The sequence below is a fragment of the Salvelinus fontinalis genome, chromosome 5, assembly GCF_029448725.1.
Source record: "Salvelinus fontinalis isolate EN_2023a chromosome 5, ASM2944872v1, whole genome shotgun sequence".
Taxonomy (NCBI): Eukaryota; Metazoa; Chordata; class Actinopteri; order Salmoniformes; family Salmonidae; genus Salvelinus; species Salvelinus fontinalis.
The window spans coordinates 16,417,640-16,435,098 of NC_074669.1; the positions used below are offsets into that span (position 1 = coordinate 16,417,640).

At 45.8% G+C, this 17,459-nt stretch overlaps 1 protein-coding gene across 1 annotated transcript in view; it reads left to right on the plus strand.

Moving 5' to 3' along the window:
• The window catches only part of LOC129855211 (potassium voltage-gated channel subfamily KQT member 1-like), a 301,702-nt gene that overhangs the window by 212,518 nt on the left and 71,725 nt on the right, over positions 1-17,459 (plus strand). The window contains exons 17-18 of the mRNA XM_055922626.1: positions 362-402; positions 3,635-3,696. Coding sequence (XP_055778601.1) covers positions 362-402; positions 3,635-3,696 — 103 coding nt within the window. The remainder of the gene's footprint in view (positions 1-361; positions 403-3,634; positions 3,697-17,459) is intronic.

Here is a 17,459-nt window from a genome sequence, read left to right on the forward strand (position 1 = left end):
TGGTTGAAAAACAAGATTTAATGACTCCAACCTTAGTGTATGTAAACTTCCGACTTCACTGTGTGTCTCTCTCTCTCTCTCCCTCTCTCTCTCTCTCTCTCTCTCTCTCTCTCTCTCTCTCTCTCTCTCTCTCTCTCTCTCTCTCTCTCTCTCTCTCTCTATCTTTCCGTCTTCCTCTCTCTCTTTCCGTCTTCCTCTTTCTTTCTCTGTGTCCGTCTCTCTCTTTCTTTCACTCTCTTGCTTTATCTATATTTCTTTCCTTCCACTTTTCTGTCACAGACATGAAACACTAACCAATGCTGCAAAGCTTTGTCCAAAGTTTTCCCTAACGTGTCTGTCTTGTGCTCCTTCTTGTCCCCAGACTGGACCATACGTTGGGGAAAGCAGGAATGTTTCTGGCAGGTAAAACCCACTTGAGGGACTCATGAACTCTTGTCACTCCTCACTGTGCCCCCTAATGTTATATATATCTCACAAACAGAGACAACCAGGCACCATGATAAGGCTGAATAGACTAGACTAAATATTCTGCCAAGAGATCCCCAGTGTGTTTAGTGTGTACACGTAGTGTGTATAGAGTATATACATAGTTTGTGAGTGTGTATGTTTGGATATGTGTGTTTGGGTACACACACACACACACACTAGTATTTGTATGCACAACGCTGCCAACCCGTCTCCCCCTCTCCTCCTCTCCTCCTCTGCCTCCTCCTCATCTTCTCTCCTCCTCTGTGTACCACCCTCCCTCCTCTCCTTCTTTCTCCCCCTCTTCCTCCTTCTCTGCCTCTTCTCCTCCTCCTCCCCCTGCTCTGTGTACCACCATCTTCCTCCTCTTCTCAATCTCTCTCTTCCACCTCCTCCTCCTCTTCCTTCACCTCCTCCTCCCTCCCCCTCCAACTCCCTAGGATGTTAACATGTCTTGGCTGACCCAGGAAGCTAACGGGGGAGCTAACATGGTTAAACACTTTCTTGATTGGCCCTGGTATTGGATTAGGAATCCAGCTGAGAAGCTTAGCGCACTTCCACGTGTTCTCCACACACACACACACACACACACACACACACACACACACACACATAGACGCACGCACGCACGCACACACACACACACACACACACACACACACACACACACACACACACACACACACACACACACACACACACACACACACACACACACACACACACACACACACACACACTACACGACACACTCCACATCCATTACAACCAAACCAGCCATACAGTATAAAACTAGCGCAGTCAGCCTGCCAAACACACAGCCCACTTCCCCCAAGTCCAAAGCCTTAGACTGAGTCTGCCCTGGCCCTAGGATGGAGCCCCATTACACTGATCTACTGCTGTTATGTTTATAGGAACTCACTGCATGACTAAGACCTATTTGCGTTAGGGGCCCCTTAGTAAGGAAGTGGGGGGATGGGTTGTGTGTGTGTGTGTGTGTGTGTGTGTGTGTGTGTGTGTGTGTGTGTGTGTGTGTGTGTGTGTGTGTGTGTGTGTGTGTGTGTGTGTGTGTGTGTGTGTGTGTGTGTGTGTGTGTGTGACGGGGGTGGTAGTGTACTCTGTGTTTCTTTACATGGGGTGTAATGATGAACCTGCAGTCCCCACGGTTATATCCGCGGGGCGGACGGGTTTAGGGTCATTACATATTGTGTGGCTGAAGGGTGGGTAGATGGGTTTAGGGTTATTACATATTGTGTGGCTGAGGGGTGGGTAAATGGGTTTAGGGTCATTACATATTGTGTGGCTGAAGGGTGGGTAGATGGGTTTAGGGTCATTACATATTGTGTGGCTGAGGGGTGGGTAGATGGGTTTAGGGTCATTACATATTGTGTGGCTGAGGGGTGGGTAGATGGGTTTAGGGTCATTACATATTGTGTGGCTGAGGGGTGGGTAGATGGGTTTAGGGTCATTACATATTGTGTGGCTGAGGGGTGGGTAGATGGGTTTAGGGTCATTACATATTGTGTGGCTGAGGGGTGGGTAGATGGGTTTACTTCATGTCATGTCCTCTTGTGCAATTGATATAAGCTACATTGATGTTTTTCTTTCATTATTTTAGTCTGTCTGGTATTAGTGCACCAGCCTAAACTTTAGGACTTAACTGTACACACGCCAAATAGCCTACACAGCCAACCAAGTAATGTAAGTCGCTCTGGATAAGAGCGTCTGCTAAATGACTTAAATGTAAATGTAAATGTAATGCTTTTGGAAACTGGCAGAAAAAGTTCATGTCAATCCACAGGGGCAAAAAGGGAATTCTATAAGTTTAATTCAATAAGATAAAAGCTGTGAAAGGAGAGTTGAAAATAAAGAGAAGGGAGGGCCATGTTTGGGAAAGATTTGGTAAAGTGGTAAAAGAGGATGAGAAGAGTGCGGGCTATGCTCTGTGCGGTGATTGTGAGGCACAATAAAAATTCGACAGTCACAAGACGGGACTTTAAATAGGTCTATGGCATGTCAAGTGAACTGTAGCCTGTTTAGATGGGTTAAATGGAAACTGAAATCTGGACAATGACTGTAGGTCTATAACCTCTCACATCACCTCTCACAACTCCTGCATAATTAAGCATTTCTTGCAGTAAAATGATATACCATATGTAGGCAACATTTGGACTTGGGAACAGGAGTGGAGTAATTTATTTCTGCATCTTGAATGAATGCAATGCTCAGTAAGATAGAATCTGTACAGGTGCTGTCTTCATCATACAAGCATCATAAAAGTTGATAGTATTTCAACCACATAAAATGAACCTGAACTGAAATCATATCAGAAACTTTTTGGGGTTGGGTCATTTTCACAGCTTTCTTTTTCCTTATAACCCGTCAAACTGATGTCATTTGTACATTTTGCACAGAAAATCTTTCCTGTTTTTTTGTTGTTGTTGCGTTATTGTATTTTCTCCCCAGTCCCTAAATGAGAGATGACAGAGACAAATATACAGATGTAACTAGATTGAAGCATTCATTTTATCGATCTATGACATTATTCTGTTGAGGGTTTATTTAGTATTCTAGGGCAATATAATGACAGAAGAGAAGCTGCATGCATCTAATTATAGACAAGTTTACTAACAAATAGCCTACCAAAATGTCAAAAATTATAAGCAGAAACATATCTAAATCAGGCCCCCAAACATCCTGCACCCGTTGTCAAAAAATTGTTCTTCCATCTTTGACTGCCGTCCATAGTGCATTTTCTATATTTGCAGGTTAGGGTTGGGTGCGGGCCTCAGACTAATAGGGTGTAATTTAAGATGATTCGATTAGTCAAATGAATGAGTACCCTGGGCTGTTGGGTACAATAGGCTATTGGTCTTGTCTCATGGCAGTTAGATGTAAATTGGCTTGTAGTAGAGAAACAACGGTTGAACGGACCCACTTTAGTCTCCACTCCTGCTATCTAACTTCCCCTAGGCCTTGTGACATCTGATACCAGCAATGACCTCAGAGAATTAAGTTACAGCAAGTCTCACTATTGACCCTATAGGAATAGATCAGGATCTTTTGCATGCCTTGTGTTGCCCCCACCAATGATGATTGAGATTGTACCACACACCACAATAGTGAGGCCAGTGTTTGAATGAAGGGAAATGTGTGTGTTGTTTTTCAGAGAAAGGTGTAGATAAAGAATACTACACTGTGGGAGCCAGACTGGTCCGCCTGGAGGACAAGGTAAAAACAGGTTTATCCTTCCCTGTTCTTTGTGTGTGTGTGTGTGTGTGTGTGTGTGTGTGTGTGTGTGTGTGTGTGTGTGTGTGTGTGTGTGTGTGGATTTGCGATCTTTGTATGTGTGTGTATGTGCATGTGTGTGTGTGCGTTCATGTGTGTGTCATTAGATAACTTTGTGCGTGAGTGGTTGTGTGTTTGCGTGCATAATGGATTCCCACATAAATAAATCCCACAATATTTTCTAACTGTTTTTGCGGACTAAACTGTATAATTCAATTTAGTGGTTTTACGGACTTAAGTCCCTTTACTGTAGTATTTGCAGTTAACTATAGTAAACTCAGAAAAAAAAGAAACTTCCATTTTTCAGGACCCTGTCTTTCAAAGATAATTCGTAAAAATCCGAATTACTTCACAGATCTTCATTGTAAAGGGTTTAAACACTGTTTCCCATGCTTGTTCAATGAACCATAAACAATTAATGAACATGCACCTGTGGAACGGTTTTTAAGACACTAACAGCTTACAGATGGTAGGCAATTAAGGTCACAGTTATGAAAACTTAGGACACTAAAGAGGCATTTCTACTGACTCTGAAAAACACCAAAAGAAAGATGCCCAGGGTCCCTGCTCACCTGCATGAACGTGCCTTAGACATGCTGCAAGGAGGCATGAGGACTGCAGATGTGGCCAGGGCAATACATTGCAATGTCCGTACTGTGAGACGCCTAAGACAGCGCTACAGGGAGACAGGATGGACAGCTGATCGTCCTCTCAGTGGCAGACCACGTGTAACAACACCTGCACAGGATCGGTACATCCACACATCACACCTGCAGAACAGGTACAGGATGGCTGCCCGAGTTACACCAGGAACTCACAATCCCTCCATCAGTGCTCAGACTATCCGCAATAGGCTGAGAGAGGCTGGACTGAGGGCTTGTAGGCCTGTTGTAAGGCAGGTCCTCACCAGACATCACCGGCAACAACGTAGCCTATGGGCACAAACCCACCGTCGCTGGACCAGACAGGACTGGCAAAAAGTGCTCTTCACTGACGAGTCGTGGTTTTGTCTCACCAGGGGTGATGGTCGGATTTGCATTTATCGTCGAAGGAATGAGCGTTAGACCAAGGCCTGTACTCTTGAGCCGGATCGATTTGGAAGTGGAGGGTCTGGGGCGGTGTGTCACAGCATCATTGGACTGAGCTTGTTGTCATTGCAGGCAATCGCAACGCTGTGCGTTACAGGGAAGACATCCTCCTCCCTCATGTGGTACCCTTCCTGCAGGCTCATCCTGACAAGACCCTCCAGCATGACAATGCCACCAGCCATAATGCTTGTTCTGTGCGTGATTCCCTGCAAGACAGGAATGTCAGTGTTCTGCCATGGCCAGCGAAGAGCCCAGATTTCAATCCCATTGAGCACGTCTGGAACCTGTTGGATCGGAGGGTGAGGGCTAGGGCCATTCCCCCCAGAAATGTCCAGGAACTTGCAGGTGCCTTGGTGAAAGAGTGGGGTACCATCTCACAGCAAGAACTGGCAAATCTGGTGCAGTCCATGAGGAGGAGATGCACTGCAGTACTTAATGCAGCTGGTGGCCACACCAGATACTGACTGTTACTTTTGATTTTGACCCCCCCCCCCCCTTTGTTCAGGGACACATTATTCCATTTCTGTTAGTCACATGTCTGTGGAACTTGTTCAGTTTATGTCTCAGTTGTTGAATCTTGTTATGTTCATACAAATATGTTAAGGTTGCTGAAAATAAACGCAGTTGACAGTGAGAGGACGTTTCTTTTTTTGCTGAGTTTATAAATAATGTAGTCAAAGAAAACTATAGTATATACTATAGAAATTAATGTAGTGTTTTCCAGATTGTAGTATACTGTAGTATTTACTGTAGGGGTTTTGTGGACTGTAGTATACTGTGGTGTATTTGTGGACAGTAGTATACTGTAGTATTTACTGTAGAGTTTTTGCAGACATTAATGTAGTGTTTACTATATTGTTTTATTATCTTTGACATAGAAGTGGAGGATTTCTCCTTCAGGAAACCTACTGGAGAAATACTTAAAGAGCAAATTTTCCAAAGCCTTTTGGTAGGTTTGGGGTCTGAGCAGATAGTTCAGCACTTCTGCTTTTTATCTATAATCTGTAGAGAACAATATATTCTATACTTGGCTTGTAGGCTTCTCACTTATGGGTAGACAAATTGTGATTGTGATATTGTGATATGGGAAGGGGAATGGGCAGAATGGGCCAATTGTCATACTTTAGTAAAGATAAAAGTCACCCAGTAAAATACTACCTGAGTAAAAGTCTAAAAGTATTTGGTCTTAAATACACTTAAGTATCAAAAGTAAAAGTATAAATCATTTAAAATGTCTTATATTAAGCAAACCAGACAGCACCATTTTCTTGTTTTTTTATTTATAGATAGCCAGAGGCTCACTCCAAAACTTAAACATAATTTACAAACTAAGAATTTGTGTTTAGTGAGTCCGTCAGATCAGAAGCATGTAAGGATGATTAGGGATGTTCTCTTGATAAGTGTGTAAATTGGAAAATGTTCATGTCCTGCTAAGCATTCAAAATGTAACGAGTACTTTTGGGGTTCAGGGAAAATTTATGGAGGAAAAGGTACATTATTTTCTTTAAGAATGTAGTGAAGTAAAATTAAAAGTAAAAAATGTATAGATAGTAAAGTAAAGTACATATACCCCAAAAAACGCAGTTCCTACTGCAGTATTCTATTGTAAACTGTAGTATTTTTTCATATGGGTTTTCTTCAACAGAGTATGTTATGGCTGGTTACGGTCCATCGAGACGTTAAACACTCCTGATGGTATCCTAATCTCTTAGTTGTAATCTGCTGCTTGCCAGTGTGTACGTGACACGCAAGGTGTTTCATATTTGTCTGTTGATTAACGTTTCGTCAGTGTTTCCATGCCAACGACCCTATACCCTCTATCCTCTACAACAACAAGTTGACTTGTGACAACAGTGGGTTGTGACTTGTGTTTATGATTCCAAAGGAGAACATTGAAGTTTTAAAAAGGCATTTCTAATACCAGCTAGAAGGGAGAGAGCACACATGCACACATGCACACACACACACACACACACACACACACACACACACACACACACACACACACACACACACACACACACACACACACACACACACACACACACACACACACACACACACACACACACACACACACACACACACACACACACACACACACACACACACACACACACACACACACACACACAGAGCCCTCTGGATCTCAGTGGATCATAGCCAATAGGCAGCAGCTGTGTTATGGAGGCCTGTGCTGTAACCAGGCGTGTCCCACTAGGCAGAGACCAGGCAGGGGAGTGCCACCACGTGATGCCTGCCTAATGCCCAGTCATTGCCCACCAGGGACCATGTTGTGCCAGCGTTAGTTGGTCTGACTGGAGCCTGTGGGCCGGATGCGGTGCCACTGCCATCCTGTGACTATCAGCATGTGTGAAGCCTTTCACTCGCGTCGGAAATAATCAGATTCTGGTGTTTTTCCGCTCAGGGAAGTCTCACAGGATGACAATATGGCTGGAATGGGAGCCATTAAGCTGCCTGTCATTCAAAGGTCTCTGGTTCTCTTTAAGCTGAGAGAGAAAGGGAGCGAAAGTGTATGTGTGTGTGTTTGTGTGTGTGCAGTTCAATACCTTTCTCCATTCTACCATGGTTTTTGCTATAGGCATTGACTTTGGCTCATGGCTTCATGTCTACTATAATGCATGAGTGAAAGGACACAGCTCTCCAAGACCTCTGGTATTGACAAGAGTGAAATGATCCTGAACTAAAGACTAACCCTACAGGAGGGTAAAGGAGAGACTCACTCCACCACAGATTGAGTTCTGGCCCATTTGCTGTCTGGGCATGTTGTGATCACAATCTCCTGATTGGTAACATAAACCCACATTTATAAAACACACTCGCTGTCCCTCTTACATCCTGTGTCACACAGCAAAGCAATCTGACAGAAACGTAAAGTGAAACCGAAGGTTCCTAATTAGCAGACTGATTCAGGTGAAACAGCTGTTCAGAGCAGCAGGCAGCAGCAGCCTACTGTGAGGAACCCAAAGCCCCCAAATCAAATGTGTCTCCAATCACTGCATGCTCCCCGAGTACAATATGAAAAGTGTTTTGCATGACTCCTAGTAGAGTTGCCATGGTGACCAATTCCACACAGCAGAACTGAAAAATAGCAGTAAAAGCATGATACCCAGAGCACCAACTTGCTTGACTGTTTTCTGTGTGTATGTCCTCTCATATTATAGTTGTAGTCATGTGAAACATTTGTTTTGACGGGTTTGTGCAGTGCCCCCGGCAGGCAGGTGGATGAACCCAATGGCCCACCCTCTGTCTGTCCGTGCCTTGGCACATTCCTCCTCTCTCCACTCTGCTGCTCCAGAGGCAGCCTGGCTAGGTCCATCTCATTGTTTCCTTCTCTACTCTCCCTCCACCCGCCTCAGCCCTCGCCCTCTGGTCTCAGCCCTCAGCCTCAGCCCTAGCCCTCAGTCCTCAGCCTCAGTCCTCAGCCCTCAGCCCTAGTCCTACTTTTACTTCACTACATTCATAAAGAAAATAATGTACTTTTTACTCCGTACATTTTCTTTGTTACCTAAAGGACTCGTTTCATGTTGAATGCTTAGCAGGATGGGAAAATGGTCCAATTCACGCACTTATCAACAGAACACCCCTGGTCATCCCTACTGCCTCTGATCTGGAGGACTCACTAAACACAAATGCTTGGTTTGTAAATGATGTGTGAGTGTTGGAGTGTGCACCTTGCTCTCCCTAAAAAAATACAAATAAAACATGTGCTGTCTGGTTTGCCTAATATAAGGAATTTGAAATGATTTATACTTCTGCTTTTGATACCTAAGTGTATTTAGCAATTTCATTTACTTTTGATGCTTAAGTATATTTAAAACCAAATACTTTTAGACTTTTGCTCAAGTAATATTTTACTAGGTGACTTTTACTTTTACTTGATTAATTTTCTATTAAGGTATCTTTAGTTTTAAGTATGACAATTGGGTACTTTTTCTTCTCCAACTGACAATAATGTGATTGATTGCAAGTAGTGTTTAATTACACTCAGAATAACAGGATATCATTTTGATGATTGAAAAGATATTGACCTCATCAAGTTTTAAAATCATCTCATCATGGACCAAAGAAAGCTTAGCTTTCCTCGAAAGAACCTCAAAGTTGCATAATGTCTGCGTCACTTCTAATAGAAAACCTAAACACACAGACATAACCCACCAAAGTGTTATGGTAGAATCAGCCATGAATAGGGTCTTTCCCAACAGCCCAGAGGAATTATTAATCAAGTGTATACATCAGTGTGTGTGTTCATCAGTGTGTGTTGTGTGTGCCTGTCAGTGTGTGTTCATCAGTGTGTGTTGTGTGTGCCTGTCAGTGTGTGTTCATCAGTGTGTGTTGTGTGTGCCTGTCAGTGTGTATGTAACACCCCTCCCCTGGCTTTCTCTTCGTCCATTCTTGGTCTGCCTCCAACCACCACTACAGATCTTCATTTGATCTCATTTGATCACCCTGTTGCAGGAAATGTCAAACTTGTAGTGTGTTTGAGGTTTCAGACTTGATTTTCCCTTACAAAAAATGTATCAACCCCTACAAAAAGTTATATTAATTATAATCCACATAATAATTTACATTTCCTGTTGCTGCAGGATTATTTTCCTGCTGTAGCAAACTGGCTCAAATTAAGATCTTACATCTTTTTGAGTTGTGATGCGTAGCGCCAGCCAGCCACTATTTCCCTCTCCCCTCTTTCTGAACACTAAACATCAACAAACAATGACTGAGAGCTATACTGCTCTGCTCTCTGACTGGCTGTATGTAGATGTGTCTCTACTGCTCTGCTCTCTGACTGGCTGCATGTAGATGCATGTGTGGAGCCTTCAGAGTTTCCTTGTCCCTGTTTTACCAGCACATCAGTCCTGGAAGCATTCATCACACACACACACACACACACACACACACACACACACACACACACACACACACACACACACACACACACACACACACACACACACACACACACACACACACACACACACACACACACACACACACACACACACACACACACACACACACACACACACACACACACACACACACACACACACACACACACACACACACACACACACACACACACACACACACACACACACACACACACACACACACACACACACACACACACACACACACACACACACACACACACACACACACACACACACACACACACACACACACACACACACACACACACACACACACACACACACACACACACACACACACACACACACACACACACACACACACACACACACACACACACACACACACACACACACACACACACACACACACACACACACACACACACACACACACACACACACACACACACACACACACACACACACACACACACACACACACACACACACACACACACACACACACACACACACACACACACACACACACACGGAGCATTAATCTTAGTGGGGGTGAAAGTTGTGAAGCGTTTGAGTGGCGTGATGGTGAGTTATGCTGTGTTAATGCCTGGGCCCTGTACTCCGACAGACAGTGATTTATGCACACAGACAAAGACAACACATCCAGCCTAAAGGCTCTCTCTGGCTTTCTCGAACTCCTTTGGAAAGGAAGAGGCAGCACAGCATTGGGTTGAATTCTCCAGACGGAATGGGGATGAAGACAGATTGCAGGACGTGACAGTCTGTTATCTTTCTGTCAGACGGCATCCCTGACAAATACAGAAACAACAAGCTCCATTGAAGACCAACAACTTATGGGAGCCCTGAGAAACACTGTGGAAGACAGAAGACTTCATGTCACAAACCTCCTGTTTTCACAAGACAACACTCAAATCATGCTCTGGAGACTCTAGCAACAATATTACAGGGATTTTTCCAACCTCATTCCAGTGTTGCTCAAGGTGGGACAGTTCCATGTTAATGTCTTTCTCTTTCTCTTCATTTGTTTAAGTTATTGTCCATCCCCTCATATTTGGTAAATTAGTCCTTTATCACGTTTATCCCATTTCCTACCATAATCAGATATGTTTGGTCAGGGTTAGTCAAAAGCCCTCAGAGGATGCTTTGAAGGTATAGACATCAAAAGTCTGCCCTGTTGAAAGCAGCACCCCTGGTGTAACACGCCCTCCAGACATGTCCATACATGTCTCTGTACACAACATCATTATTGGCCTTACTCAAAGTATATGGAGCATAAATCAGGATTTGCGGTTGGCTGCTGTGTACACTTTATTAGTGCAAGTATAACAAATATATCCTACATATTAGCAGTAGGCGTATACACAGAGGAATGTTCTCCCCTTGTAATGAGATCTCAATTAGATAAGTATGCTGTAAATTCCACCAAGGCTGAATACAGCCCCTCAACACGCCATGGTCCCTATGCTCTGCTGTTTGTGACTGTGTCCCAAATGGTAGCCTATTCCCTATATATAGTGCACTACATTTGGCCAGGGGCCATAGGGCTCTAGTCAAAAGTAGTGCACTATATGAAATAGGGTGCCATTTGGGACGCATACTGTGTGTTTGAGAAGTCCATCTGTAAGTCATTTAGCCCTCCATCCCATCCCCAAACAGCCAGGGCCTGCCGGTACTCTGTTTAGACTGGTCGGCCCAGCACTACAGCCAGAGACAGGGCTGGCCTGGTAAACACACAAGCACAGTGCTGTAGTCCATCCGGCCCTGCTAGTCTAACCTCAGGGCACGTCCACAACACGTCCCTTCTCCCTCGTCGGTTGCTCTACCCACCAAACAGGAACACGCTCATTATCTCAACATCAAGAGATGGAAGGGAAGGGCAGACTGACTACAGACCCATAACTCAACAGAGATAGGTTCTTCAGTCGGTCTGTAGTGGAGTTGTTCTCTCATCACTTTTTGGCCACAGGGCTCGCAGTGGCTTTCAAAGAGTCTAATCCCAGTGCTACAATATGACAAGACAATGTATAGACTGAGAGGAGGGCTAGAGAATACTTCCTAAGTGACTGTGGAACTATAGGTCTGTGTCATCAAAATGGCAATAAGCAGAAAGATGAGGGCTTTATAATGGTATTCTGTTCAGCCATGCTATTCTTTCCTCTTCTCCTTCGTGTTTCAGAATAATCATTTTCCTACTTGTCCCCCTGCTAGATTCACAGAGAGTTCATACGTAATTCTATGATTCTGTGTCCAGACCTTAATTAAGCACTCTTATGTTGAGGAAACCACGTAGCCCATATGAATGGTGAAAGTGCACTTTCCCTGGTTCAGGACCCAACAGACTGTTTAAGTACTAAGAGCTCTTGAGAGTGTGGTATGCCTATGACTTCTCCCCTGGCAGGCGTGTACCACCTCAATGGACAGCAGTCACCATGGTTTTCCCTGGCAGGTTGTGGGAAGAGTTCAGTCCTCTGTCAGAGATCTTCCTCTCTCCCCCTCTCTCTCACTCTTTCCCCCTTTCCATCGCCTTCCCTCTTTCTGCATCTCCCTCTCTCCCCTCTACCCCCCTCTGCTTCTCCCTCTCGCCCCTCTGCCTCCCTCTGCTTCTCCCGCTCTCCTCTCTACCTCCCTCTGCATCTCCTTCTCTCCCCTCTACCTCCCTCTGTTTCTCCCTCTCTCTCCTCTACCCCCCTCTGCTTCTCCCTGTCTCCCCTCTACCCCCCTCTGCTTCTCCCTCTCACCTCTCTGCCTCCCTCTGCTTCTCCCGCTCTCCTCTCTACCTCCCTCTGCATCTCCTTCTCTCCCCTCTACCTCCCTCTGTTTCCCCCTCTCTCTCCTCTACCCCCCTCTGCTTCTCCCTGTCTCCCATCTACCTCCCTCTGCTTCTCCCTATCTCTCCTCTACCTCCCCCTACTTCTCCCTATCTCTCCTCTCCTTCTCCTCTATTACTCACCCAGGCCACAGGTCCTGGCAACAGACAGTTGCCTGTAGTTACAGCCTGTAGTGTTGTTGATATATGTGTGTTTGGCTGCAGTGCGGCCGGGCCAAGCACCCAGACTGACCAGAGTGGACCAAACAAAGAGAGGAAACTTGGCAAGGAAACCTCCACCGCCACGGCAGGCAGGCAAGACACTCGACTGTACTCAGCTGAGCTAGACCTAGGCTGCGTCCCCAATGGCACCCGATTCCCTACATAGTGCAATACTTTTGCTCAAAGCCCTGATCAAAATGAGTGCAATATATATAGGGAATAGGGTGCCATTGGGGACGCAGACCTAGCTAGCGCAGCAGACATGACAAACCCCTCAGAGGCTTCAGGGCATGTCTAGACTAGACTGGGCAGCGTTCAGAAAGAGCCACAGCTCCTTTCTTCTGAATCAAAGGTTATCTAGTTCACTGAATCCTGTTACGCCATGGTTCTTTATGTTCCAAACTCCAATTGTCTGAAGGCTACAGACAGTTCAGATGTGTGGAAATGCTGATTCAGTGAGATCCCACGATGCAGCATTGAGAGGATCAAGATATCTCATATTCTTAGCCGTTTCACATTTACTCGGTGCGCAAACAAACACACACACACACACTAGTCCTCTGTCTTAGTGTGAGTTAACAATGACACACTCACTCATAGTTTTAACAGACTGGTGTGCTGTGTCTGCCTCACTACTGCAGCCCAGTCCCATTAAATCACAGCTGGGCAGTGTGCTGTGGATGCTGTCTGAGGCGGCTTCCAGACATTTTCTGCCTCCCTCTCTCTCAGCGCCACGCTCTAATTTCAGCCTGGATCCTATGTGCTGCGTCTACCACATTCTCACAGAGTCAGTTAGCCTAGCAGACCTGGGTTCAAATAGAATTTGTTTTTGTTCAAAGACTTTGAGCATCTGATTTAGCCCGCCCTGAGTGCTACAGTGTAGATGCACAGGGTTCGATCTTGTGGGATTCATTGGTTCCATTGCGATGGGCACGCTCAATGAAGCTCAGCTAAAACATTTGAAAGAAAACAAATACTATCTGAATCTAGGTTTGTCTCACAGCCAGCCAACCAGTCCCTGGTAATCTCCACCAAACCCAGAGGATTACAGGTCTGCAATCTTACTTCACAGCATTTAAATCATCTCCCTGAGCTACTAGTTGTCTCTGGCTCATGTCAGATTAGATTCTCTCTGTTTCTCCCCCCATGACTCTCTCCTCTCTCTGTTTCTCCCCCCATGACTCTCTCCTCTCTCTGTGTCTCCCCCCATGACTCTCTCCTCTCTCTGTTTCTCCCCCCATGACTCTCTCCTCTCTCTGTGTCTCCCCCCATGACTCTCTCCTCTCTCTGTTTCTCCCCCCATGACTCTCTCCTCTCTCTGTTTCTCCCCCTATGTCTCTCTCCTCTCTCTGTGTCTCCCCCCATGACTCTCTCCTCTCTGTTTCTCCCCCCATGACTCTCTCCTCTCTCTGTGTCTCCCCCCATGACTCTCTCCTCTCTCTGTTTCTCCCCCTATGTCTCTCTCCTTCTCTGTTTCTCCCCCTATGTCTCTCTCCTCTCTCTGTTTCTCCCCCTATGTCTCTCTCCTTCTCTGTTTCTCCCCCCATGACTCTCTCCTCTCTCTGTGTCTCCCCCCATGACTCTCTCCTCTCTCTGTTTCTCCCCCTATGTCTCTCTCCTTCTCTGTTTCTCCCCCCATGACTCTCTCCTCTCTCTGTGTCTCCCCCCATGACTCTCTCCTCTCTGTTTCTCCCCCCATGCCTCTCTCCTCTCTCTGTTTCTCCCCCTATGTCTCTCTCCTTCTCTGTTTCTCCCCCCATGCCTCTCTCCTCTCTCTGTTTCTCCCCCTATGTCTCTCTCCTTCTCTGTTTCTCCCCCCATGACTCTCTCCTCTCTCTGTGTCTCCCCCCATGACTCTCTCCTCTCTCTGTTTCTCCCCCTATGTCTCTCTCCTTCTCTGTTTCTCCCCCTATGTCTCTCTCCTTCTCTGTTTCTCCCCCCATGACTCTCTCCTCTCTCTGTGTCTCCCCCCATGACTCTCTCCTCTCTGTTTCTCCCCCCATGCCTCTCTCCTCTCTCTGTTTCTCCCCCTATGTCTCTCTCCTCTCTCTGTGTCTCCCCCATGCCTCTCTCCTCTCTCCTTCTCTGTTTCTCCCTCAATGTCTCTCTCCTCTCTCTGTTTCTCCCCCAATGCCTCTCCTTCTCTGTTTCTCCCCCCATGCCTCTCTCCTCTCTCCTTCTTTGTTTCTTCCCACATGTCTCTCCTACCTCTCCTCTCTCCTCAGTTTGTATCTACAGTATGTTACACCCGCTGTAGAGCCCGCTAACTTGGCTGTAAATACCCACACTACACTGCCCTAGTTTGGCAGGCCCCCCTTTATATTTTTACACATTGATTTTATTGAATGGGTCTAAACCCCCTGCTGGCTCTCTTTGCCCCTGTACTCTTAGCTTACGTCCTAAACGGCACCCTATTCCCTTTATAGTGCACTACTATTGACCAGGGCCCATAGGGAATATGGTGCCATTTGGGACGCAGATCTAGTCTCCTACACAGACAGGTCCAGCAGTACCACAGGAGAGGACAGGGTGAGCAGCAGTATATTTAAGAAGGTAATGAACGGGTCACTCACTATGCTGTGTAGTGAAATAGAGGCATGTCTTTATGAGTCCCATAGTGTTTTCTACACTCAGCACTAAGTACCCCTGCTACCAGCCCACTGTGGGGTCCCTGGTGCCAGTCCACTGTGGGGTCCCTGGTGCCAGTCCACTGTGGGGCCCATGGTGCCAGCCCACTGTGGGGTCCCTGGTGCCAGCTCATATATATACACTGCTCAATGTACCATCCTGGATGAGCTGCACTACCTGAGCCACTTGTGTGGGTTGTAGACTCCGTCTCATGCTACCACTAGAGTGAGGGCACCGCCAGCATTCAAAAGTGACCAAAACATCAGCCAGGAAGCATATGAACTGAGAAGTGGTCAGTGGTCACCACCTGCAGAATCACTCCTTTATTGGGGGTGTCTTGCTAATTGCCTATAATTTCCACCTTTTGTCTATTCAATTTGCACAACAGCATGTGCAATTTATTGTCAATCAGTGTTGCTTCCTAAGTGGACAGTTTGATTTCACAAAAGTGTGATTGACTTGGATTTACATTGTGTTGTTTAAGTGTTCCCTTTATTTTTTTGAGCAGTGTATATACACATTTGTGTATAAAAAGCATGGTGAGTCAAACATACATGTAGCTTACACAACACACACTAAGGAACCAGCAACATTTACACAGAAGACTAAGGTTGCATCTCAAAATGGCATCCTATTCCCTAGATAGTGCACTACTTTTGAGCAGAGCCATATGCTAGGGAATCTAGGGAATAGGGTGCCATTTGGGATGCATACTAGCCCTCAGATGATGGAATGATTTGAACTATCTGTTCAAATCCTGCTAACAGTGGTGCCTCTCGTTCCAGCTCCTACATGCTCTTGTCTCTTCCCATCGCTTTTAATGGTGTCTGTTTCAAGGTAACAGAACAGAACACTTTACAAGCTTTGTATTATTCCATTGTATGGTAGCACCTTGTTTCTTGGTAATGACTAATGATTTCACTGGAAGGAGTTAAGTGGTGGTGCGGGTTTCTCTGGTGCTTCAGGGCTTGTGTTTCCTTTCAGGAACAACATTCAGAGGCCCTCCCTTTCGATCAGGCACACACTGACTTTCTATTGTAAAATAAAGGCTATGTCTGATTGTCCTGGTCTTTTGATTGGTCTGGCTGGTCTGGCTGGTCTGGTTAGTCTGGCTGGTCTGGTTAGTCTGGCTGGTCTGGCTGGTCTGGCTGGCTCAAAGTCAAGGTGATAAGAAGCTGGGCTTCACTCTCTGTCTTCACAAGCTGCCAGTCTAGAGCTATAAGACATCAGAGAACATATCCAACAAACTGGCAGTCAATTCTTTATAATGTCACAAAGGGCCAGGAGTTTTTCCGTGGTCAGGTCATGTGGTAAGGAAAAAACTCCTGGCTATAGCCATTACGTCCCAGAAATTACATTACTTGCAGAATACGGCTGCTTATTAGTTTGCACATTTTGCTATTGAGGAGTTCCCCTGTTTATGTTGTTCAATGCCAATATATATGCATGCATCATGCATCAGTTTATCAGCTTTCATTTTCATTCAGTTGTGTCATAGATGGTGGTAGAACTCATTGACCTTTAGGCTGTTCACACAGAGACAGAGTGGTGAGATGAACTCTGTGAAAGGTCACGGTTGCCCAGGGGTCATTCCCACCAGTCCACAGTGGCAAAACAGACAGCGTCAACAGGTCAAAGGGCATCTCAGAAGGCTAGTAATTCAAGCACAAAAGCCCCATTGGAAACGGTGTGGTTTGTTCTATGCAGCTGCCTGCTACAGAGCAACCTTCTACAGCTGACAAGACATTCTCCCCCTGAGAATAACTCCACCAAGTTATCCAACAGGCTTTGTGAAGAGACTGTCTGCCCTGGACTTGGTGTGTATTCTGTCAATGGCTCTGAATGCTTGACTTACTTACCATTGAGGGCTAAGGACAAGACTGATGTTGTAAGAAGCCTGGTTGTTGTGTAGCCTCCTGGTCTGTCTGGAGCTCCCCTCCTCCTTCCTTCAGTCTGCACCTTGACATTGGCACAGGGCCCCAATAGAGATCTGCAGCCTCAGGTGGGGAGCTCCCTCCTTTC